At 38.1% G+C, this 24,780-nt stretch overlaps 5 protein-coding genes across 5 annotated transcripts; 3 read left to right on the forward strand and 2 right to left on the reverse strand.

The window, feature by feature from the left end:
* Positions 1-414: 414 nt before the first annotated feature.
* On the forward strand, positions 415-6,654 carry LOC111787907 (beta-galactosidase 1-like). The gene is made up of 19 exons (XM_023668002.1): positions 415-967; positions 1,124-1,219; positions 1,291-1,403; positions 1,498-1,564; positions 1,663-1,755; positions 1,876-2,019; positions 2,477-2,565; positions 3,181-3,286; positions 3,383-3,470; positions 3,564-3,682; positions 3,764-3,928; positions 4,010-4,188; positions 4,292-4,401; positions 4,833-4,942; positions 5,026-5,136; positions 5,231-5,341; positions 5,427-5,632; positions 5,728-6,064; positions 6,173-6,654. The coding sequence occupies exons 1-19, from the start codon at positions 809-811 to the stop codon at positions 6,281-6,283; spliced, it is 2,514 nt and encodes an 837-aa protein (XP_023523770.1). The 5' UTR covers positions 415-808; the 3' UTR covers positions 6,284-6,654.
* A 1,567-nt stretch (positions 6,655-8,221) lies between these two features.
* LOC111787909 (NDR1/HIN1-like protein 13) lies at positions 8,222-9,226 on the forward strand. The gene has a single exon (XM_023668004.1). It carries the CDS (start codon positions 8,323-8,325, stop codon positions 9,091-9,093), a length of 771 nt encoding a protein of 256 aa, XP_023523772.1. The 5' UTR covers positions 8,222-8,322; the 3' UTR covers positions 9,094-9,226.
* Positions 9,227-10,281: 1,055 nt separating this feature from the next.
* LOC111787908 (putative pentatricopeptide repeat-containing protein At1g17630) lies at positions 10,282-12,626 on the forward strand. Its single transcript, XM_023668003.1, has one exon. It carries the CDS (start codon positions 10,374-10,376, stop codon positions 12,501-12,503), a length of 2,130 nt encoding a protein of 709 aa, XP_023523771.1. The 5' UTR covers positions 10,282-10,373; the 3' UTR covers positions 12,504-12,626.
* A 30-nt stretch (positions 12,627-12,656) lies between these two features.
* On the reverse strand, positions 12,657-14,832 carry LOC111787911 (mediator of RNA polymerase II transcription subunit 9-like). The gene is made up of 6 exons (XM_023668005.1): positions 14,186-14,832; positions 14,033-14,095; positions 13,861-13,941; positions 13,728-13,786; positions 13,558-13,640; positions 12,657-12,918 (listed from the first exon to the last, which is right to left on the reverse strand). The coding sequence occupies exons 1-5, from the start codon at positions 14,648-14,650 to the stop codon at positions 13,583-13,585; spliced, it is 726 nt and encodes a 241-aa protein (XP_023523773.1). The 5' UTR covers positions 14,651-14,832; the 3' UTR covers positions 12,657-12,918; positions 13,558-13,582.
* Positions 14,833-22,975: 8,143 nt separating this feature from the next.
* On the reverse strand, positions 22,976-24,638 carry LOC111788852 (ribosome biogenesis protein WDR12 homolog; the record flags this gene model as incomplete). The annotated part of the gene is given in 5 exon segments (XM_023669407.1): positions 22,976-23,509; positions 23,601-23,636; positions 23,725-23,861; positions 23,947-24,055; positions 24,495-24,638. Coding segments are annotated over 5 exon segments (519 nt in total), but the record flags the coding sequence as incomplete, so codon positions are not given.
* Positions 24,639-24,780: the final 142 nt, after the last annotated feature.

Here is a 24,780-nt window from a genome sequence, read left to right on the forward strand (position 1 = left end):
AAAATTTATTATTGAAGATAGTCAAATTCAGCCTTCCCTTTTCCTTGAACAACTCAAGTAAAAAGGATTTAGGGTTTGGAAGCTGTTGCCAAAATAATTGATATTTCCAAAAAGTTTAATATTCCTTCACGCGCTTGTACTAAAAAAAGAACCTCACGCGCGACAAATGAACGTGGATATCACGCAAGCTCAAAGGAGTAATGGGCCGGAAAAGTAGGAATGAAACCGGCGGCATGGGATTGTGTTAAAGAATCTTTGTAATGTTTAAATTTTAAATTAAATTAAACAAAAATCAATTTTCTTTTCACTTTTTTTTCTTTGAATTAATCATTTATAAAATTATAAGAATAATTAGCTATTTATTTGGGCTGAATAAGGAAAAAGGAAGTGTTGTTAAGCAATCAAGCTTGATTGAACGAAGTTCCGCGGCAGTGCAAGTATGGCGAAAGAGGAAGAGGGTCCCACACAGTCCATCCTCCATTATCGAGTTGTTTAAAACCAGCTGAAGAGCATCTTCATTTTTTCAAGCCACAACAAATCACGCAGCCCATTACCAAAAATTCACTCTCCGTTTAGAAAGATTTTACAAAAGCTCCCAAAAAAAGTGAGGTTAGAATATAGAGTGAACAAATGGGCTTAAGCCCCAGCTGGGTTTCTTTTATTTTACCCAATCTGTGAGTATAGAAGCATATAATAAAGCGCCCACGAGGGGAAAGGAACAAGAATAACACAGAAAGAGCCTCCACAAGCTCCATTGGCCTTTGGTTGGTTCAAGCTTTGGAGGGCTGAGGTTTGTTGTTCCGTTTCCATGGCGGAAATGTGGAGTGTGATACCAGTGCTTCTTTGTTTATTTGGTGTGTTTACTGTTGAAGCCTCTGTTTCTTATGATTCCAAGGCTATTATCATTAATGGGCAGAGGAGGATTCTCATTTCTGGATCCATTCACTATCCAAGAAGCACTCCTGAGGTAATGTCTATTTCTTTTTCCTTTTCTGTTCTTGTTTCCTGGTTTTTTGGCTGCTTATTCAGATGGGCATTCATAGATTCTTGAACATATGACTATATTGGTTTTTTCTGGGTTCTCTACTTATTTTGGAACTTTGTTCTTTATGGGCTCCCATAGATGTGGCCAGATCTTATTCAGAAGGCTAAGGAGGGAGGTCTAGATGTGGTTGAGACTTACGTCTTTTGGAATGGGCACGAGCCTGCACCTGGAAAAGTAATGGAGGATTATATTATTTTCTCTCATTTTTTAACCTTTTGGCCTAATTTTGGATCATTATCCTGCAGTACTACTTCGAGGGAAACTATGATTTGGTTAGGTTTGTGAAGCTGGTGCAGCAAGCTGGGCTTTATGTTCATCTCAGGATTGGTCCTTATATTTGTGCTGAGTGGAACTTTGGGTAATGCATAATTAGTAAAGTCTCGTTTTCTTATTATTAAACACCTTGAAGTTTTAGAAAAATTGATCAAATGTTCTTTGGTTTATGTTCTTAGTGGGTTTCCTGTTTGGTTGAAGTACATTCCTGGTATCAGCTTCAGGACAGATAATGCCCCTTTCAAGGTAGGTGTTTTTGTGTTGGTTCTGTGTGTTCATGTTACATTCTTTTGATTTGACTTGTTTTCTAAATCAAATTTCTCTTCTGATTTTGGATAATCTAGTTTCAAATGCAAAAATTTACCGAGAAAATTGTTGATATGATGAAAGCAGAGAGGCTATATGAATCCCAAGGTGGTCCTATAATTTTATCTCAGGTAAGCAACAATACAAAACACTTCTCACTGATAAGATAGATTCTCTTTTCTTAAAGTTGTCATTGACATGAAAAGCCTGAGTGAGTGAGGAAGCACCTTCCTTTTTGATATTTTGTACAGATTGAGAATGAATATGGACCTATGGAATATGAACTCGGTGCACCAGGAAAAGCTTACTCGACATGGGCTGCACAAATGGCTTTGGGACTTGGCACTGGTGTTCCATGGGTCATGTGCAAGCAAGACGATGCTCCGGATCCTATTGTAAGTATTACCGGACTTTCCCTCAAATTTTTAAAACGTGTTTGCTATGGAGCCCTACTCCAACCAGTGCCTTGCATTGTCCCGTGATTGACTTTGATACCATTTGTACGGAAGAAAGCATTAGTAGACTTTCTTCTTCTTGTTCTCAATATTTGGTTTTAAATCTTTCACGTGTCATGTTTGGGAGTGGGCTTTAAATGTTGATTGTGAATGATTTAATAATCATTTGCATTGCACATGGATCATGTTTGCTGTTCTTCTGTCTGTTTGTTTCTTGATTGTATTATTATATTTCCGTTGATATCTGTGAATTCTTTTAATGCTGATTGTTATGCAACTTCTTGTCATATACTTCAATTCCCGGTAAATTTTGAATGGAATATACTTTGAACAAGTTTTGGTGAAATCATTGTTACGATATTGCTACTAAACTCAGTATATTGTTTGGTCCTGACAGATTAACACCTGTAATGGGTTCTATTGCGATTATTTCTCTCCAAACAAAGCCTATAAACCCAAGATGTGGACGGAAGCCTGGACCGGATGGTAAGTTGTCATGCTCTTATATCATTTGGATCTTGGATCTTCTCATTTGTAACGGTCCCATCCCTAGTAGATATTGTCCTCTTTGAGCTTTTCCTTTCGGACTTATCTTCAAAATTTTTAAAACGCCTTTACTAGAGAGAGGTTTCCACACTCTTATAATAAATTCTACGTTCCCCTCTCCAAATTCATCCCCCTTTGGGGCCCAACATTTTCGTAAACACTCATTTTCTTCTCCAATCAATGTGGGACCCCCAATCCACTACCTTTGGGGCCTAGCGTCTTTACTAGCACAACGCCTCGTGTCCACCCTCTTCAGGGCTCAACCTCCTCGCTGGCACATCGCTTGATATTTGGCTCTGATACCATTTGTAACTACCCAAGCCCACCGCTAACAGATATTATCTTCTTTGGGCTTCCCTTCAAGGTTTTTTAAAACGCGTCTACTAGAGAGGTTTTCACACCCTTCCTCACTAAGAATGCTTCATTTCCCTCTCCAACTGACGTGGGGATCTAGCAATTTTCATCGAGTAGTGACTGATACATGTGGCCATGGTAAAAGAATCTTTAGGAGTCTGACTAATTCTTCTTGTTTTCTCTTCCACTTTTTTCTTACAGGTTTACTCAGTTTGGAGGTGCAGTTCCTCATAGACCAGCTGAAGACATGGCTTTTGCTGTTGCAAGGTTCATTCAGAAGGGAGGATCTTTCATAAACTACTATATGGTAAGACTAAGAGTTTCTCATTGGTTGAGTTTCCTAATCAGGAAGAACATATTTGATCAGTCAACTGATTTCGACTCGTTTTTGTTTGTTTTCAAGTATCATGGTGGAACAAATTTCGGACGAACTGCTGGTGGTCCTTTCATTGCTACTAGTTATGATTACGATGCCCCTATTGACGAATATGGTAAGCTCATGATACTCCTGTTAATATGGATTATATCCTATAACAGTAGTGGAACCATTCATTTGAGAGCTAACTACTTGACTCTTGATGCAGGCTTATTGAGGCAACCAAAATGGGGTCATCTGAAAGATCTGCACCGAGCAATAAAACTTTGTGAACCAGCTCTTGTGTCTGGAGATCCGATCGTGACTCGACTCGGGAACTATCAAGAGGTGAGCATTTTCTTCTTTTATCTGCAACTATCTTTATGATGAACCTACAAAACTTAATCTCTAAATTCAATGTCCTCACAGGCTCATGTATTCAAATCAAAATCTGGTGCTTGTGCTGCATTCCTTTCGAATTACAACCCGAGATCCTATGCAACGGTAGCTTTTGGTAGTATGCACTACAACATTCCGCCTTGGTCTATCAGCATTCTTCCAGACTGCAAAAATACAGTTTATAATACTGCAAGGGTAAGGGAAAGACTCGGCTAACAAATTAAATCTGCATTGATTTTAGTTTTTTTGAGTATATATTGAAATTCTTTTGCTCAGGTTGGTGCTCAAACAGCAAGAATGAAGATGTCCCCGGTTCCGATGCACGGTAGTTTATCGTGGAAGGCGTACAATGAAGAGCCAGCCTCGTACAATGATAAAGCGTTTACTACAGTAGGATTGTTAGAACAGATAAATACTACAAGAGATGCCACTGATTACTTGTGGTACACAACAGAGTAAGTGATGGATATTTGCACAATTCATTCTTTTTAGCCTTTTTATTCTCATGTTTTTCAGTAATCGTGACGAATTTCTCTATAAATTGTGCTTCTTTTGCAGTGTACATATTGATTCTAATGAAGGGTTTTTGTGGAGTGGAAAGTATCCTGTTCTTACGGTCTTGTCAGCTGGCCATGCTATGCACGTTTTCGTTAACGGTCAACTAGCAGGTGTGTAAAATTATTATAGATTGAAGGTTCATCTTTCTCATTAGTCATAGATGATACAACTTAACTTTGAATGTTTAAGAAAGTGGCTTTCTCCAAAATCTTTGGAACCTCTAGAGAAATGTAACAGCTCAAGCCCACCGCTAACAGATATTGTCCTTATTGGGCTTTTCCTTTCGGGCTTCTCCTCAAGGTTTTTAAAGCGCGTCTGGTAGGGAGAGGTTTCCCACCCTTATAAAGGGTATTTCGTTCTCCTCCCTTACCGATGTAGGATCTCACAAGAAACCTTTACAGAATCCAAACAGATGTCGAACCTGATTCGGGTCCTTTAAAGGCTACAAAGTCAATGATTGAAAAGAACATACTGACTTTTTGCTGATTCATGGTCAAAATTACCATTTGCAGCTAACTCAAATGCATTTTTCCTTTCACAGGAACTGCTTATGGAAGTTTAGACTTCCCAAAGCTAACATTTAGACAGGGGGTGAACTTAAGGGCAGGGAACAACAAAATTGCACTTCTAAGTATCGCAGTCGGTCTCCCGGTGAGTTTTCTTTCTTACAAATAGAGACTTAGGACGGTAACTTAAACGATGAAAACATTGTGATCTCTTGTGATATGATTCAGAATGTGGGTCCACATTTTGAGATGTGGAATGCTGGTGTTCTCGGCCCGGTTAATCTGAACGGTCTCAACGAGGGCAGAAGAGACTTGAGCTGGCAGAAATGGACCTACAAGGTTTGTACATGGTTCACTGATACTGTTCTCTAGCTGTCTGATGTCCCAGCATCACCATGTCTAACACCTGACATCTTTCAACATTGTCATTTAGATTGGTTTGGATGGAGAAGCAATGAGCCTTCATTCACTCAGTGGAAGTTCCTCTGTCGAATGGATTCAGGGATCTCTCATTGCTCAAAGGCAACCCTTAACATGGTTTAAGGTATCTTATGCCTATCATTAGCTGATTTTCTCTACCTAGCCTTTGAACTCTGCAACTTACATATATTTTATGTGTTATGATTCAGACTACTTTCAATGCTCCAGCTGGTAGCTCACCCCTAGCGTTAGATATGAGTAGCATGGGGAAAGGACAAATATGGTTAAATGGCCAGAGCATTGGGCGCTACTGGTCTGCTTACAAGGCATCTGGTTCTTGTGATCACTGCAATTATACTGGTACATACAATGAGAATAAATGCTTGAGTAACTGCGGCGAGGCGTCTCAGAGATGGTAGGCAACAATATCCCAAAATGAATCCCAACTCTTCTTCTGTTGTTCTTCAAACATTGATGAACTAACTGCTCTTTGATCATTGTTTTTGTTAGGTATCATGTTCCTCGTTCTTGGTTAAACCCGACAGGAAATCTGTTGGTTGTGTTTGAAGAATGGGGCGGCGACCCGAACGGAATTTCTCTGGTTAGGAGAGATGTGGAAACTGTGTGTGTCAATATCAATGAGTGGCAACCAACGCTTATGAACTGGCAGATGCAAGCCTCAGGTAAAGTTAACAAGCCCCTGAGGCCAAAAGCTCATCTGTCCTGTGGCCCTGGCCAGAAGATTTCATCAGTCAAGTTTGCTAGCTTCGGAACTCCGCAAGGCGAATGTGGAAGTTTCCGGGAGGGAAGCTGCCACGCCCATCGCTCATATGATGCTTTTGAACGGGTAAGGATGACTTAGGGAAATGAGTTTAAGCCATGTTAGCCACCTACTTAGGATACTAAATTTAGTAGACCTGGTTCAAGTCATGTCTAATTTCCCTGGCTCTTGCAGACATGCGTTGGTCAAAACTTCTGCGCGGTAACGGTGGCGCCAGAGATGTTCGGAGGCGACCCGTGTCCGAACGTGATGAAGAAACTGTCGGTGGAAGTCGTGTGCAGCTGATGGATTAGTTATTGGTTGAAGTTGGAAGTGTAGAATGAAGCAAAACACAGTCATTCATTATGGCAGATCTCCATTGGTGAAGTTGTACAAAATATACGACAGAGAGACTGATGGAAGAGAAGCTATTATTGAGATTGGGATTAAGGGTAAATAGTTAGCTGTTTTTGTTGGGATTCTCACCGGCCAGTCACCATATTATTATAGAAAAAGTTAGGAGAAATGAAATTATTGTAGGTTTGTTTGTGTCACAGAAGCACTTTGAGGTTTTAATTATTGAATCCATGTGCTTCTGTTCTTATCACTTTTAAAGAAAATGGAAGCCTCTGGCTTCTCTTCATGTCTACTCTGTCACGTTAACGATTGGATATTTAGAACTTTCATTACGTTCTCCTCCATCTCTTGTGACATGATTACGTTTCTTACCTTCTAGCTTCCAAAAGTGAGAACTATCTCTACCGACCTATACGAATTCTTTCCGGGTGAATCTCATTCCAAAGCATACCAACGAGAGTTGTGCAGAGACAGTGTGATGACAATTTGGCATTACCATGGAGGGTACCATGTGGGCAAGGTAGTGGCCACCGTGTCCTTGTGTTCTAAGAATGAAGAAACCAAAAAGATACGTCATTTGCTTCCATCACTCCAGTGAAGACAATTTAAACGCTCAAATGCCACACAAAACAAAACCTTGTCCACTCAATCCTCTGTCTGCTTGTTGTGATCCCATTTATCTTATGTTTATTTTAAACATACTTTCTGTAAGTAACGTCAAAAACAATGTACTTGATATCAAAATATGATGCTTTTTCATGGAAAGATCATAATCTTTTCAGCTACCCATTTTTTTACTGTAAATTTCAATTATTTAGGCTAACATCAACCTAACTCAATCAAGTACTATAGCTTAGCTTCAATTCTGATCAAATTTTTACCCTCACATTTAATCTCATAAAAACATCGTACAATTTTTTTTTTTCTTTTTTGAATTCAACAATTTTGAATATTTGACTTCTCTATCAAAGAATTTTTCTTTTTCAATTTGTTCATTATTTCCACCGTCAATAATATTATTTATGTCATATGATTTACACATCCTTCACCTTCACAAAATAAATACATAAGATATGTTTAATTAATTGGTTTAGATCCGCACCGAGTGGTGGGTATGAATATGAATATGCAACGGAAATTTTGAATTTATTAGGAATAAATAAAAGTTTGAAAATAATATTGAAATTTATTTTAAATTATTTGACCAATTAAAATAATAAGAAATATCAATGATTGGCAGACAGATAAGTATAAAGAATCAAACAGCTCAACAGGCATTTTTATTTTTTAATCTCAATCACGCTATTAATCTCTACACCCTTAATTTAAAAAAAAAAAAAAAAAAAAAAAAAATTTGACCCTCCCTTATATATATTTTTTAAAATGTTAATCAATTTAGTCCTTATAATTTTAATAATTATGAATTTTTTTTTATTCGGGCACAATAAAAAGAAGATATAAAATTTAAAAGAGGTAAATTTGAATTAGAGTTGAAGTATGCTTGTATTGATTTTACTTCATTGATTTAAAACTATTCATTTAAATTATTAAAAAATAATATTATTGAAGATTTTTCCATAGTTACTTTTTTTTTTAATTTTAAAAATTAAAATAAAAATTTGAAGGTTGAAACACAAAAATAAAACGCCTAAAATTTAAGTGTAAAGGCATTAAATTAGAAAAATCGAAAGATAAAAAAAAAACAGTGCACAAATCCTTTATAATAATGAATGAAAAATCAATTTTTATCATAATTTTTTTAAAAAAAATATTTATAAATGTTTTACCAATTTAAAAAAGAATTCATTTATTTTTCATATTTCCGAATATATCCACTTTGTTTCTACAAATTACAGTCAGCCCCCAATGCCGCTCGGTTTCTGTGTTCCCTCCTCTTCGAAAAAGGCTCTTTAAAATCCCATTTTGATTTCACTGAAAAATAAATCAATAGCCTTTCAATTTCACGCCAAAATTCCCTCTCCAGCCCCATGACGGATAGAGTCTACCCCAACGCTGCCGCGGCCACGGCCGCCAACGGCGCTCCGGCCCCCAAGACCGCTCCATTTCCAGCAACTAAATCTCAACTCTACGGCGCTACCCGCCCTGCCTACCACCCTCAACCGCACCATCGCCGTCGCCGCAGCCGCAGTTGCTGCTGCTCCGTCTGCCTCTGGTTATCTCTAACTCTCATCCTCCTAATCTTCCTCCTCGCCATTGCCTCCGCCGTTGTTTACCTAATCTACCGTCCTCACCGGCCGTCCTTCACCGTCTCCGCCGTGAAACTCTCCTATTTCAACATCACTTCCTCTTCACTCCTCAATTCGAAGTTCGATCTCAACGTTTCCGCCAGAAACCCCAACAAAAAGCTCGTGTTCACTTACAATCCGGTCTCGATTTCAGTATTCTCCAATGGAATCGATGTCGGCGATGGTGTATTGCCTGGATTTGTTCACGATACGAAGAACACAACTCTGTTGAAGACCTCGATTCTCAGCAAGAGCCACCAACTAGATAGCTCGTCGGAAAGTACCTTGAAGAGCAGTATGAAGAGCAAGAAAGGTCTTCCATTGGAGATTCAACTCGATACGAAGGTGAAATTGAAGATGGGAGCACTCAAGAGCCCTAAAATCGGAATTAGAGTTTCTTGTGACGGAATTTCAGTAACTGTTCCCACCGGTAAATCTCCGGCCACCGCCTCAACTTCCGGCGCAAAATGTAAGGTTGATCTTCGTGTAAAGATCTGGAAATGGACGATCTGAAAACAGAGGAGAAGAGAATTTGAAGAATACAAAGAACACGAAGAAGCAAAGAGGTCTCTGGTTTTATTTTATTATTATTACTTTTTTTTTCTTTTTTTTTTTTTTGTATTTTTCGTTTCCCGAAATTTTAATTTTCGCCTTCCCCGATTATACACTTCTTTTTTTTCCTAAACTTTTGCAACTATTTTATTTTTGCTTTTTTTTTGTGCAAATATTTAGAATATTTTGTAAATTTGATATATATTTTTTAAGATTCAATAATGTATATTATTTTTTTTAATCACTACTCTTCTGATTGGATTGAAGTTGGGGCAGGTAATTTTAGATTATTTAATAAAGTCTTACTGTAATTAAATTATTTAATGTGGAGAATAAAGAGGGATTTATAATAAGATAATGATTGTTGGTGATATATAGTAGTTGGAAAATGCAGAATTAATTTGGCTGACTTTATAATTTAATTATTCATTCATTGCTGTAAAGAACGTGTGCAAGGGTAGCTAGTTGTTTTATTTATATTTATTTTTTTTTGGGGGTCCTTGAGAGAGAATTTTATTTTATTATTCATAAATAAAATAATAATGTCCTAACACTTATATGTGAATTTAAATATTTTTTACAAAAAATGAAATTATTGCATAGAATTAAATAAATATGGAAGAGAATCTTAATTAATTGAGAGTGGGGGACTTGGGGTCAAAGCTCATAATCTAAGTTTTGTTGGGAATGAGCTGTGTGCTTAATATAATATATGATACACAAATATGTGATTTGATTTTTAAAAAAGTTTATAATATTTGTGTCGGTGGAGAGACTTTAGTTTACTTTACTTTTATTTTAATACCTTTGAATTATTGTGGTTTTCCTTTGTGCAATTTGGCCCCGCTCCCACTTGAAATTCCAGAATAGCCCCTCAGAATTTTTCTTCTTTTACTCGCTTTTATTGTTTCCCATTCCCTTTTATTATTACTTATTAATGTGCCTTTTTCCTAAAATTCCAATTTTACCCTCCTCGGTTTATATATTTGTATATATAAAATATAATTGTAAAGTAAGGTAGAGAAGAAATTGAAAATTTTAAAATTACAAGAATTAATTGAAATTTTGTATACTTTAATCTTATGATTATGCGTTCTTCCGACATGTCGTTTCTTCGTTTTACTTTCTTCGCAAAATTATGGTAATTGCGATTGTGGCCTGTGGGCATCTCATAAATTCGCGCCAATCTCAAATTTGTGGGATTCAAAACCCTAAACCTTCATAATTAGCATCTTCGATTCATGCTGTATGCATCTTCTTATCAGCGATTCAATTCAGCTTCGTTTTGTTTTCCACGATTCACAATCAATTTCCCCTCTCATTTTCGATACTATTTCAACTCCCTTTTTTCCTCAATCACGTATGACGACGAGCTTCTCGATTCTTTCGATCGTCTTCTTCGGCAATGCAATGGGATTCGACATTGCAAACAAGTTCATTCCGCCACTGTTGTCACTGGCGCCTGTTCGTCGGCGTTCGTTGCCGCCCGGCTTGTGTCCGTCTATGCCCGTTCTGGTTTTGTTTTCGATGCTCGGAAAGTGTTTGATACTGTGCCATTTGAAGGTTTGTCGAACTTGCTGTTGTGGAATTCGATTATAAGAGCAAATGTAGATGGTTATAGTAGAGAAGCCCTTCAACTTTATGGGAAAATGAGAAATTTTGGGGTTTTGGCTGATGGGTTTACTTTTCCTCTGGTTTTGAGGGCTTCTTCCAATTTGGGTATTTTCAATTTGTGCAAGAGTCTTCATTGTCATGTTGTACAATTTGGATTCCAGAATCATTTGCACGTTGTGAATGAATTGATGGGAATGTATGTGAAACTCCGACGAATGGATGATGCTCGAAAAGTGTTTGACAAAATGCGTGTTAAAAGTGTAATTTCTTGGAACACTATGGTTTCTGGCTATGCCTATAATTATGATGTTAATGGTGCTTCTAGGATGTTCCTTCAAATGGAGTTGGAAGGGGTCGAGCCGAACCCTGTAACTTGGACTTCTTTGCTGTCAAGTCATGCTCGGTGCGGTCATCTTGAAGAAACTATTGCCTTGTTTAGCAAGATGAGGATGAAAGGTGTTGGTGCCACTGCTGAAATGCTTGCTGTGGTGTTATCTGTTTGTGCTGATTTAGATACATTTGACAGGGGTCAGATGGTTCATGGATATATAGTAAAGGGAGGTTTCGAAGATTACTTGTTTGCTAAAAATGCGCTTATAACTGTATATGGAAAAGGAGGAGACATAAGAGATGCAGAGAAGTTATTTCATGAGATGAAAGTGAAGAATCTTGTGAGTTGGAATTCTCTTATATCCTCTTATGCTGAATCTGGATTATATGACAAAGCTTTTGAAGCGTTTTCTGAGCTTGAGAAAATGGAAGGCTGTCCAGAGATGAAACCTAGTGTCATAACTTGGAGCGCAGTCATTTGTGGATTTGCTTCTAATGGATTTGGAGAAGAATCTTTGGAAGTTTTTCGCCAAATGCAGCTTGCAAATGTAAAAGCGAACTCAGTGACTATATCTAGTGTTCTATCAATTTGTGCTATGCTAGCAGCTCTGAATCTTGGTAGGGAAATGCACGGTCATGTGATTAGAGCTCGGATGGAAGATAACATACTGGTGGGAAATGGATTGATTAACATGTATACAAAATGTGGAAGTTTCAAGCCAGGCTGTTTGGTGTTCGGAAAACTAGAAAATCGAGATTTAATCTCATGGAACTCACTGATTGCAGGATATGGAATGCATGGACTTGGTAAAGATGCTCTCGTAACTTTTGACGAGATGATCAAATCAGGATTTAGACCAGATGATGTTACCTTTATTGCTGCTCTTTCTGCTTGTAGTCATGCCGGTCTTGTTGCCGAAGGCCGTTGGCTTTTCGATCAGATGCTACAGAACTTCAAGATCAAACCTCAGATGGAGCACTATGCGTGCATGGTCGATCTTCTAGGTCGTGCTGGGCTCGTGGAAGAAGCAAGTAACATAGTCAAGAGCATGCCAATCAAACCCAATGCTTATATCTGGAGTGCTCTTCTCAACTCTTGCAGGATGCACAAGGATACAGATCTAGCAGAAGAAACTGGCTCTCAGATTTTAAGTCTGGATTCCGAGATAACAGGAAGCCATATGTTGCTGTCGAATATTTATTCTGCAAGCTGTAGATGGGAGGACTCTGCGAGGGTCAGGATCTCGGCAAGGATGAAGGGTTTAAAAAAAGTTCCTGGGTGCAGCTGGATTGAGGTGAAGAAAAAGGTTTATATGTTCAAAGCAGGAAACTCAATGCAAGAAGGTTTAGAGAGAGTTGATGAAATTCTTCATGATTTGGCTCTTCAGATTGAAAGTCGAGATTTTGATGATAGTATTATTGAATAGAATGTTCAAGAACAACATTACTGAAATCTTTTACTAGAAAGCTCTCTCCATATGTGTGAAGCTGATGATGGTTTATCCTTAATTAAGGAAATTCAAAATGAAAAATGGTCACTTAAGGCTGCATTTAGCTAATGATATAACAGTGGAGCATCAATCCAAAATTAACATTTATCTACTGTTCATTAATTTTAGAAGTCAACTGTTGGAATAACTGTACAAGATACGTTAGAGGTAACAGAAGTTTCTGAAAAAGTCGAAGAGAACAGAGAGGATTGAATTCAACTGTGCATCATATCATCGTGTTATGAAATGCAGGGAGGCAGATTAGATAAAAGCCCCTCCATGGAATTGCAAGACCCGGTGAAAGCAGCTCTTTTCACATCCCTTCAAAACAGGTACATGATGCTAGCCAGGCCTGAAATGGTGTAGAATTCATAAGTATGTACTTCAAGTTTCTTTTTCCTTTCTTTTGATAAGAGACAATTTAAATGAATTTGAACCAAAATTGAAGGAAAGCACAGATGGCGTTGAATCGATTGAAAATTCATATCCATATACAAGCGTTTGGTATACTCTCTCCGAAATGTAACTGTACATTCCTTTTTCTCGCATCCCAAAACATGTCAACAAAAAGTGTGGATCGACTATTATGCAGCTAACACCTAAGACATCTAGAACCATACATAACAGATCAATACACACAATATCTGAATTGTATTCAACTTCGAACCCACTTGTAGACCAGAAACGCTTACGTTTCGAGGGAATGTGGGAGAGGAAGTAGCAGAGAAACTCTATGACCCTCAACTCAGTCCTAAGGTGATATCATGAGAAGATACCTAAACAACATTTAGTGTTGAGAATGTACAAAAACTAATCTTAAATAATTTATGTTTTGGTGTGTGAATTTCTTTCCTGAAAACCACTTTTCAATTTCAACCCCACAACCAAACCATTTAGCAAAAGATGACAACATAGAGAAGGAAAGCCAAACAGAACCTTGGACAATTGAGATAAACGGAAAAGAAATTGTAAATATAAATGAAAGTATTACCTAATTAGGAATGGGTGAGAAGTGGCTAAGGCTCGCCCTTGACAAGCTCTTCAACGGAGCTCTTATATTTGCCAATCAGTTCCCTTTTTTAATAGAGAATCATCAGTAGGACCATTGATGAAGAAGACAGTTTAATGCAAACCACAGCCAAAAATTGGTTACCACCATACCTTCTATAACTTAACAACTGCTCATGTTCTTCCAGCTTCTTCTTCTGTCCCTCTACTGTCTGCAACAAAAAAAAAAAAAAAAAAAAATTGTGATATCTCATTTGTAGTGATGGATTTCTCATTTCAACTTTACCATAGCCTTTGAGCTGAGTGATCCAGATATCGAGTTTAACAGTTGCTGGCATTTCTCAAAGTGGTTGTTCAGATCGTTGACCTTCCAAAACGTTAAATGAACAAATTATTAGAGGAAACAACGGTATGATTAATCTTGAGAGAAAATTTCAAAAAAGAATCAAAATTGATACCAATGCATCCGATTGCTGATCTCTAACTCCCGTCTCAATCGCATCCGCTAATTTCTCCACAAGCTACAACACACAAAACATCCAAGAAAGTCAACAAACGCAAAACACGGAGATTAGAGAACACTCAAAATTCAGGGTTTCTGAAGGCATTACATGAAATAGATGAAAATGGGAAGCCAGAGACTGGTGTTGATGATATTGCTGCTGTTTCTGTTGCTGCTGCTGCTGTTGAAGAAGCCGCTGCTGTTGTTGTTGAAAATGATATTGCTGTTGTTGCTGCTGCTGCTGCTGCTGCTGGGGGAAATGTTGGGGTTGCATTTGCTGCTGGAATTGGGTGGAGAGTTGTTGTTGGGGCTGAATTTGAGGAGAGGGTTGTAGCTGTTGAAATTGGGGGGAGGATTGTTGCTGCTGAAATTGCTGTTGGGGTTGAATTTGGGGCTGGAATTGCTGTGGCTGGTGGTGAAAGGATAGTTGCTGTTGTTGCTGCTGCTGCTGCTGCTGAAGGGAGAATTGCTGCTGTTGAAGGTAAAGGGATTCTTGATTGGAAAGGTTAGAGGAGTTGCTGAGAGTAGGGATGTTGGGGATCATGCTCCAGTTTCCTCCTCCAGAGAAATCCATATCGCCGATTTCTTGCTAGGGCTTGCGATTGTTTGGGACAAGAGGCTTATGCTCAAGCTCCGGTTAGTTCTCGACGGACTCCGATCGCCCTACTGTACTTACATATGGCCGGCTCTTGTTTTAAAGAGTTGGATTGCCGGAGATGCGAGTTTTTGAGTTTTACTTTTTACATTCAAACAGTCATTTTGGAGACCTGCGAGATAATTGTCTGCCTTTACAAACATGGGCCTAAACATATAGGCTAACCCAATCGAAAGTCCTATAGCAAGTTCATCGATCTTAACATGTAAGCTGGCCCAATCGAAAGTCCAATCGCAAGTTCATGGGCCTTAACAAGTAAGCTGGCTCAATCAAAAGTCCTATAGAAAGTTCATGGGCCTTAAGAAGTAAGCAGGCCCAATCGAAAGTCCAAACGCTAGTTCTTATGCCTAAACATGTAATCTGGCCCAAACGAAAGTCCTATAGCAAGTTCATGGGCAGTAACAAGTAACCAGGCCCAATAGAAAGTCCTATAGCAAGTTCATGGGCCTTAACAAGTAAGCTGGCCCAATCGAAAGTCCAAAAGCTAGTTATTGGGCCTCAACATGTAAGCTGGCCCAATCGAAAGACCAATAGAAAGTTCGTGGGCCTTAACGAGTAAGCAGGCCCAATCGAAAGTCCTATCGCAAGTTCATGGGCCTTGACAACTAAGCTGGCCCAATCGAAAGTCCTATTGCAAGTTCATGGGCCTTAACAAGTAAGCTGGCCCAATCGGAAGTCCTATTGCAAGTTCATGGGCCTTAACAAGTAAGCTGGCCCAATCGAAAGACCTATAGAAAGTTCCTGGGCCTTAACGAGGAAGCAGGCCCAATCGAAAGTCCTATCGCAAGTTCATGGGCCTTGACAAGTAAGCTGGCCCAATCGAAAGTCCAAAAGCTAGTTCATGGGCCTCAACATGTAAGCTGGCCCAATCGAAAGTCCTATAGGAAGTTCATGAGCCGTAACAAGTAAGCAGGCCCAATCGAAAGTCCTATCGCAAGTTCATGGGCCTGACAAGTAAGCTGGCCCAATCCAATGTCCAAAAGCTAGTTCATGGGCCTGAACATGTAAATTGGCCCAATCGAAAGTCCTATCGCAAGTTTATGGGCCTTGACAAGTAAGCTGGCCCAATCGAAAGTCCAAAAGCTAGTTCATGGGCCTAAACATGTAAATTGGCCCAATCGAAAGTCCTATCGCAAGTTCATGGGCCTTAACAAGTATGCTGGCCCAATCTAAAATCCTATCGCAAGTTGATGGGCCTTAACAAGTAAGTTTGCCCAATCGAAAGTCCAATCGCAAGTTCATGGGCCGAAACATGTAGCCTGGCCCAATCTAATGTGCAAAAACTAGGNAAACGATTACAAATTAATTAATATAAATGAATAAAATGCAAACGCCCTATCGAAAGACCTATAGAGAGTTCATAGGCCTGAACATGTAAGAAGGCCCAATTGAAAGTTCAAAAGCTAGTTCATAAGCCTAAACATGTAGGCTGGCCCAATCGAAAGTCCTATAGCAAGTTTATGGGCCTTAACAAGTAAGGTGGCCCAATCGAAAGTCCAAAAGCTAATTCTTGGGCCTAAACATGTAATCTGGCCCAACCGAAAGTCCTATCGAAAGTTCTTGGGCCTTGACAAGTAAGCTGGCCCAATCGAAAGTCCTATCGCAAGTTCTTGGGCCTTGACAAGTAAGCTGGCCCAATCGAAAGTCCTATAGCAAGTTCATGGGCCTTAACGAGTAAGCTGGCCCAATCGAAAGTCCTATCGGAAGTTCATGGGCCTTGACAATTAGGCTGGCCCAATCGAAAGTCGGAAGTTCATGGGTCTTGACAATTAGGCTGGCCCAATCGAAAGTCCTATCGCAAGTTCTTGGGCCTTGACAAGTAAGCTTGCCCAATCGAAAGACGTATAGCAAGTTCATGGGCCTTAACGAGTAAGCAGGCCCAATCGAAAGTCCAAACGCTAGTTCTTGGGCCTAAACATGTAAGCTGGCCCAAACGAAAGTCGGAAGTTCATGGGTCTTGACAATTAGGCTGGCCCAATCTAAAGTCCTATCGCAAGTTCTTCGGCCTTGACAAGTAAGCTGGCACAATCGAAAATCCTATCGCAAGTTTATGGGCCTTAACGAGTAAGCATGCCCAATCGAAAGACGTATAGCAAGTTCATGGGCCTTAACGAGTAAGCAGGCCCAATCGAAAAGTCCTATTGCAAGTTCATGGGCCTTGACAAGTAGGCTGGCCCAATCGAAAGTCCGATAGCAAGTTCATGGGCCTTAACAAGTAAGCTGGGCCAATCGAAAGTCTTATAGCAAGTTCATGGGCCTTAAGAAGTAAGCAGGCCCAATCGAAAGTCCAAACGCTAGTTCTTGGGCCTAAACATGTAAGCTGGCCCAATCGAAAGTCGGAAGTTCATGGGTCTTGACAATTAGGCTGGCCCAATCTAAAGTCCTATCGCAAGTTCTTGGGCCTTGACAAGTAAGCTTGCCCAATCGAAAGACGTATATCAAGTTCATGGGCCTTAACGAGTAAGCAGGCCCAATCGAAAAGTCCTATTGCAAGTTCATGGGCCTTGACAAGTAGGCTGGCCCAATCGAAAGTCCGATAGCAAGTTCATGGGCCTTAACAAGTAAGCTGGGCCAATCGAAAGTCTTATAGCAAGTTCATGGGCCTTAAGAAGTAAGCAGGCCCAATCGAAAGTCCAAACGCTAGTTCTTGGGCCTAAACATGTAAGCTGGCCCAAACGAAAGTCGGAAGTTCATGGGTCTTGACAATTAGGCTGGCCCAATCTAAAGTCCTATCGCAAGTTCTTCGGCCTTGACAAGTAAGCTGGCACAATCGAAAATCCTATCGCAAGTTTATGGGCCTTAACGAGTAAGCAGGCCCAATCGAAAGACGTATAGCAAGTTCATGGGCCTTAACGAGTAAGCAGGCCCAATCGAAAAGTCCTATTGCAAGTTCATGGGCCTTGGCAAGTAGGCTTGCCCAATCGAAAGTCCGATAGCAAGTTCATGGGCGTTAACAAGTAAGCTGGCCCAATCGAAAGTCCAAACGCTAGTTCTTGGGCCTAAACATGTAAGCTGGCCCAAACGAAAGTCCTATAGCAAGTTCATGGGCAGTAACAAGTAACCAGGCCCAATAGAAAGTCCTATAGCAAGTTCATGGGCCTTAACAGGTAAGCTGCCCCAATCGAAAGTCCAAAAGCTAGTTCATGGGCCTCAACATGTAAGCTGCCCCAATCGAAAGTCCAAAAGCTAGTTCATGGGCCTGAACATGTAAGCTGGCCCAATCGAAAGTCCAATAGCAAGTTTATGGCCCTTAACAAGTAAGCAGGCCCAATCGAAAGTCCAAAAGCTAGTTCATGAGCCTAAACAGCCCAATCGAAAGTCCTATAGAAAGTTTATGGGCCTTAAAAAGTAAGGTGGCCCAATCGAAAGTCCAAAAGCTAGTTATTGGGCCTCAACATGTAAGCTGGCCCAATCGAAAGACCAATAGAAAGTTCGTGGGCCTTAACGAGTAAGCAGGCCCAATCGAAAGTCCTATCGCAAGTTCATGGGCCTTAACGAGTTAGCAGGTCCAATGTAAAGTCCTATCGCAAGTTCATGGGCCTTAACGAGTAAGCAGGCCCAATCGAAAGTCCTATCGCAAGTTCATGGGCCTTGACAAGTAGGCTGGCCCAATCGAAAGTCCCATCGCAAGTTCTTGGGCCTTAACAAGTAAGCTGGCCGAATCGAAAGTCCTATCGCAAGTTCTTGGGCCTTGACAATTAAGCTGGCGCAATCGAAAGTCCTATCGCAAGTTCATGGGCCTTAACGAGTAAGCAGGCCCAATCGAAAGTCCTATCACAAGTTCATGGGCCTTGACAAGTAGGGGGCCCAATCGAAAGTCCGATAGCAAGTTCATGGGCGTTACAAGTCAGCTGGCCCAATCGAAAGTCTGATCGCAAGTTCATGGGCCTTAACAAGTAAGCTGGCCCTATCGAAACTCTGATCGCAAGTTTATGGGCCTTAATAAGTAAGCTGGCCCAATCAAAAGTCCAACAGCTAGTTCATGAACCTAAACATGTAAGCTGGCCCAATCGAAATTCCTATAGCAAGTTCAAGGGCCTTAGCAAGTAAGCAGGCTGAATAGAAAGTCCAACAGCTAGTTCATGGGTTTATGCATGTATGCTGGCCCAATGGAAAGTTCGATAGCAAGTTCATGGGCCTTAACAAGTAAGCTGGCCCAATCGAAAGTTTTATCGCAAGTTCATGGGCCTTAACAAGTAAGCTGGTCCAATCGAAAGTCCGAAATCTAGTTCATGGGTTAAACATGTAGGCTTGCCCAATTGAAAGTCCTATAGCAAGTTGATGGGCCTTAACAAGTAAGCATACCCAATCGATAGTCAAAAGCTAGTTCATGGGCCGAATCATGTAGCCTGGCCGATCTAATGTGCAAAAACTAGGTAATGGGCCCAATTCAAAGTCCAAAAGCTAGTTCATGGGCCTCATTGGTACATGGCAATTATTAATGTAAAATTGTCATATATATTCGAGCGATTTTGAACTCACGCAATATGTTTATTTATTTCAAAATGGTCACGCATCTTCATTTTTTTTTTCAAGGTCTCATCAAATTTATTATCACAATATTTAGAATTTTGAGCTTTAAAATGACAATAAATTATTAATATGAAAGAGGATAACATGAAATAACATTTTATTTTACTTAATATTTGCAAAACAAAAAAGCTAAAATTATATATATATATATATATATTATTTATTATTTTTTTTTTTCTAGGGATAATCTTGATAAGGTAAAAAATGGACCTGTGTGAACATCTTTCTACTATTATTTTTCAAGTTGGATCACCTTTGTACCATCTATATTCAGGATTTAGATCAAGTTTAGAAATTCGAATTTGGCACATGATAGCCCCGATATTCCATTGCATTCCTTGCAAAGCACAAAGTTTCTATGATTGAACCACCGAAAAGAAAAGTGCACATTTTTTGTACTGATAATAATTTATTTACTTCAAATCTTTCATAGTCATTTTATCCTCAAAATGGCTTTCATTTGAATGTGATCTCGGCTCATCTATGTACCCCTCATTTACTCGGGCATGACAACCTATTTCATGCCTAAACTAAAGCAACAATTAATAGAATCATAATAGTAATTATTATAGAACATAAAATTGGGGAAAGATGATTTGGTCCGTTTTCATTTTGAAAATGTAGTATATCATACTTTCATCAAGCTAGATGATTGAATAGTGTGTGGTTTGTATGAATAGTTTGGATAGTTTAGAAAGTGAAATTTGAAGAAAGTATAGAATAGAAAGTCAAAACAATAATGATGTCCATGTTTACTACTTGTAAAGTATCTTTAGTGAGTTGTAGGCCAAAAATATTGGCAAGAAGGAGACATAAATTTATGATAATTTTGTTGGAAAGTAGGGAAAGAAAGGTTGGGAGAAGAGAAGTCCATATTCCCATAAAACAAAACAAAACAGTATTGGGTTTCTCAACTCTCTAAGACCATAAAGGAAATCAAAGCTTTAGAGAAAGTCAAAACAAAAGGGTTTAGGGCATAGGATTTAGGGCTTAGAGATGTTGAAATGATGATTGAAAATGGGAAGTCAACTAAAGTTTGAACACAAATGCCCCTTTATTTATGGGCAGTGGCTATGCCTTTGCCCTTTGCCCTTTGCCCTTTGCCCTTTTCCCTTTGCCTTTGCCTTTGCCAATGCCTACTCACCACAAAAGAGTATACAAAGGTACAAACCACCCCATTCTTTTCACTCCTTTATGCTACACATTACACAAAAGCATCCCTCTTTGAATCAACCCTTTTCTTGTAATTTTCACACCCTACCCCCCCTTTGTATACATCAAATAATCGTCCATCTCGGTTCAATTGTATAGACTATCCAACAACTTAATACAAAGCTAAATTTTAAAATTGTTCTAAAAAAAGTATCATTAGAGAGTTTACACATACGAGTATCTTTGGTGGAACCGACGATTTATCTATCCTCGTCGATGGGTGGTGATTGAAATATTTGAAGTATTATCCAAATAAATAAGAAAAATTGAACATTCAAATGGGAATGGCGTGGAATATGGTTAAAAAATGTGGGGTACAAAAGGGAAAAAAAGAAAAAAAAAAAGAACGGTAAAAATACAGAGAAACGGCATAAGGGGTGCGTTGGGAAGTGTGAATGTACAAATTTTTAGCCCACATCCCTTACTGTTCTGTCTGATAAATAATATTATTATAGAAAAAAAAAAAAGGAAAAGAAATGAGAATAATTGTAAGTGGCAAACATTTATAGCAGAGAATGGTATGTTTGTCTATTCTTTTGTTCATCATTTGGTTAAAAAGGTTCAATCTTTTTCTCTTTCTTTCTCTAACAAAAACAAAAGCTTTATTCTCCCATTTCAATTACTTTTTTTTCTTTTCTTTTGTATATAATAATTTTACCTAACATATATATATATACTTATATATAATTTATTTATAAAGAGATAAAGGGGGAGTATCTCTCACATCACATTCATTTTGTTAATTCTCTCATTTAATTATTTTACCATAAAGTTTCCCCAATAGGATCCACTTTTTCTTATCATACCCTAATTATCACATTTTTGCATTTTTTCTCTCTCTCTCTCTTTGCTTAGCAAACAAGAAAGACAATATTTAAAACAAGCCCTAATTTATGCCCATCAATATTTTTTTAATTCAAGAATTGTTATTATTCATTTATTATATATTGGGATCAGCCTCATAATTTTAATTTTTTTTTTTTTTTTTGTTAGGAAGAAGTTTTCATACCGTATATATAATATTTCGTTCCCCTCTAATATTTTATGACCTATACTTTTCTCACACTCAAAATACTCTTTCTCTCTCTACTTTTTGCCGTATATTATATATTCATATTCAAATGAATATTTTCCTCTTATTTTTATTTATTTTAAAATAAAATATTAATTTGAACATAGTTTAATCGATAAAATATTATCAAAGATGGAATGAAAAGGCTAATGATCTTGACCAAATCACATAAAAGCTTAAACAATTTCCTAACTTTATATCTTAATTAATGTATATTCCCATACTAAGAGAGACTCAGTGCTTTTTTCCGCAAATAATCCAATTGAAAGACCCATTAAAAAGTTTTTTAAAAAACATCAATTGCACTCTAAATATAAGGGGTTAGGGTTTATAACAATCCTTTGGTAAAGGAAAATTCTCACCATCAATATTTTTCTTTGCAATTTTTTTTTTTTTTCGATTTGGTCCTCTAAATTCGATCTTTTTGCATACTTTTTGTTTTCTCGTACCGTGCTTAATGCATAGAGTTTCTTATAATTTCTTTGTTGTATTTTTGTCACATGCATGACTTTATTATAAGGTCGTTTTTTTTTTGGAAAAAAATTTGATACCCATTTTCGTATCGATAAAGTACATAAGACTTAATTAAGAGACATTCTTCTTTCTTGTTCATATTGATGGAGAGAAGAAATAAGGCATACTTTTTTAAAATATATACACTGAAAACTATTCTATCAAATCAAGAGTTCATAAGGTGTCTTGAAATGTATATTTAAAGAGTTGTTTCCAGGTTGTTTGTAATCATAGATTTTTTTTGTTTTATCTTGAAAAAGAATCAATGTTAGAATAATTTATTTATAAGGATTAGGGTTTTTTTTTATTAGAAAATTTTATAATTTTTTTTTTAATTTAATATTGAAAGTATGAAGTAATATAATGCTATATATGAATGAGATATTGAAATTTATGTTTCTATTCATGACGTAATGAAAATTCATAAAATTGAGCTTAGTTATTCATTGTATATAAGGTTTTTATAGCGATGTGTACAACAATATTTACATTTTGGATATCAACGATACAACAATGTTGCACATAAGACAAAAATCGAGAATACTTGAACCACATCTCTGTATTGGATTTAAAATTAAATTTAATAATTTTAAATGGGAAAAATGAGTCAAATTTCGACCTGTTGAAAGTTTTTTTTTTAATTTTTTTTTGAGCTACATCACTTTCCTGAAGCACGATAATTATACAAAACTGATATGCTCTTACCAGATTTCTCTTTTTGTATCACTACCATACCTAATATAACATAATAGCTTTAGCTCACTACTAGTAGATATTATCTACTTTAGTCTATTACAACTCATGGTTTTAAAACATGTATACTAGGAAAATGTTTCCACACCCTTATAAGAAATGCTTCACTCCTTCACCAACTGATGCAGGATCTCACCTATAGAGTTTCATAGATAAAGATATAATATAAATTTTATCACTGATGTGTAAATTTTGGATCAAATATATCACTAATTGACAAAACTAATCATGTTTGCATCCAGACTCCAGGAATTACAAGGGTAAACTCAAAAAAAAAAAACAAAAAAAAAAAACAAAAATCAAATATAAATAAGAAGCCAATATCAGGTTTCACTCAGCCCATTTAGCGAGCTCTCTTCAAAAGGATAAAAGTTTGGTTTGGTTTTACAACTAAACGGACCAAAAATGTGAAATTTACTATTTCTACTCCAGAGCCTCTGGCACCAGCTCTACCGAAGACTAAAAGGAAAACGGACCTGAAAGAAAGACTCGAAGAAACAAGGGGGGGCAAGGATTGCAGCATCAGAGCCTTTCGTAGTCGGTCACAATTAAGGTGGTCGTTTTCTGGTAAATCGATATCTTTACCAGCACAGCTTTCTGCCTTACAACACGCAAATTCCCAACGAGATGCGAAGTTTAGAGTCTGCCCCACCACTGACAACACTGTCACCTTTCCACCAATCAGCAGCCAGTACCTGAAATTTGCAAAATATCACCATTGTTGGAAAACAATGAACCAAGGTTGCAAAGGGCAAAGGCTACATGGCTAAGGAGAAGAATGGGTACCTTGTCTTTGTGAGAGTCAATTACAGCTAAAGGCCACTGTAAGATGAACAAAACAATTTTTCTAGTGAGGAGTGATGCATTTATAATTCAGAACAAACGATAGAAAGCAAGAATATTCGAGTACCGCAGTTCTTAGATCCCACAGCCTAACTTTCCCATCATAAGATGCAGACAGCAAATGGAAACTAGATTTATCGTGCCACTTGCAAGATGAAATCCAGGATTTATGGGACAGGAATTGAAAGATAGGAGAAGATGTGCCTATACGGGGAAAAAAACAATATTAGAAACATAAGTGTTTTAGAGGGAAATCTCTTCGCAGCCCTTTTTTCCTATTCCCATATACCTGGCTTACGAGGATCCCATATCCTAACGGTGGGGTCTGAGCCACCAGCAGCAATGAGAGTGGAACCTTCACCTCCAACGTCAAGGCAGTTGAGTGCCTTACCACAAAACTGCCAATGAAGATAACTTTTTATGAACGGATTTATCTTTCATTAAGATAATATGAGAACATGAGTCATTCAGAGAAGAGGAACCTTGGCTAACTTCACGCTCAAATGCTGCTTCATTGGGTAGGTAAAAACTAATAACATGCTCATAAATGGAGATTTTTCAAGTGTCAAATATTCTTTACTACTACTTATAGTTTCAAATTTCACATTATCAAAGCAAACAAACTGTTGAAGTTCTTTCGCTCAGAGATCAAGCTTTTTCAGACCATATTTCCATAAAAACCTGGTTTCTAAAGAAAATTGCATGAAAATGGTGAATGCATATCGTCTTATGAATGCCCACCTAATATATTTTAAACAAAAACTTAAAAGTCAAAAGTAAAGTTTACTTCACTAACACTAGCACAAAGAGAAACATAGAGAGAGTTGGGAGACGTACAATATTAAACAAATCTTTGCCCGTCTCGACATCCCATCTTCTTATAGAATGGTCCCACGATGCTGAATAAATTTCTCCATGTTGCGGCCACACAACTGCTGACACACATTGTGTATGGCCAACAAGTGTAGCAACAGAGTTCCCCTGTTAAATAGATTTGTTATACATAACTTAACCAAGCCATAAGCTCTATTATAGAACAAAATTAAATGCAGAAGATAAAAATTTGTTATTAGGTCTGAAAAGAGGCAACTCGAATTAGTCAAAAGGGGGGGGGGGGGGGGTT

The sequence above is a fragment of the Cucurbita pepo genome, chromosome LG02 (genome assembly GCF_002806865.2).
Source record: "Cucurbita pepo subsp. pepo cultivar mu-cu-16 chromosome LG02, ASM280686v2, whole genome shotgun sequence".
NCBI lineage: Eukaryota > Viridiplantae > Streptophyta > Magnoliopsida > Cucurbitales > Cucurbitaceae > Cucurbita > Cucurbita pepo.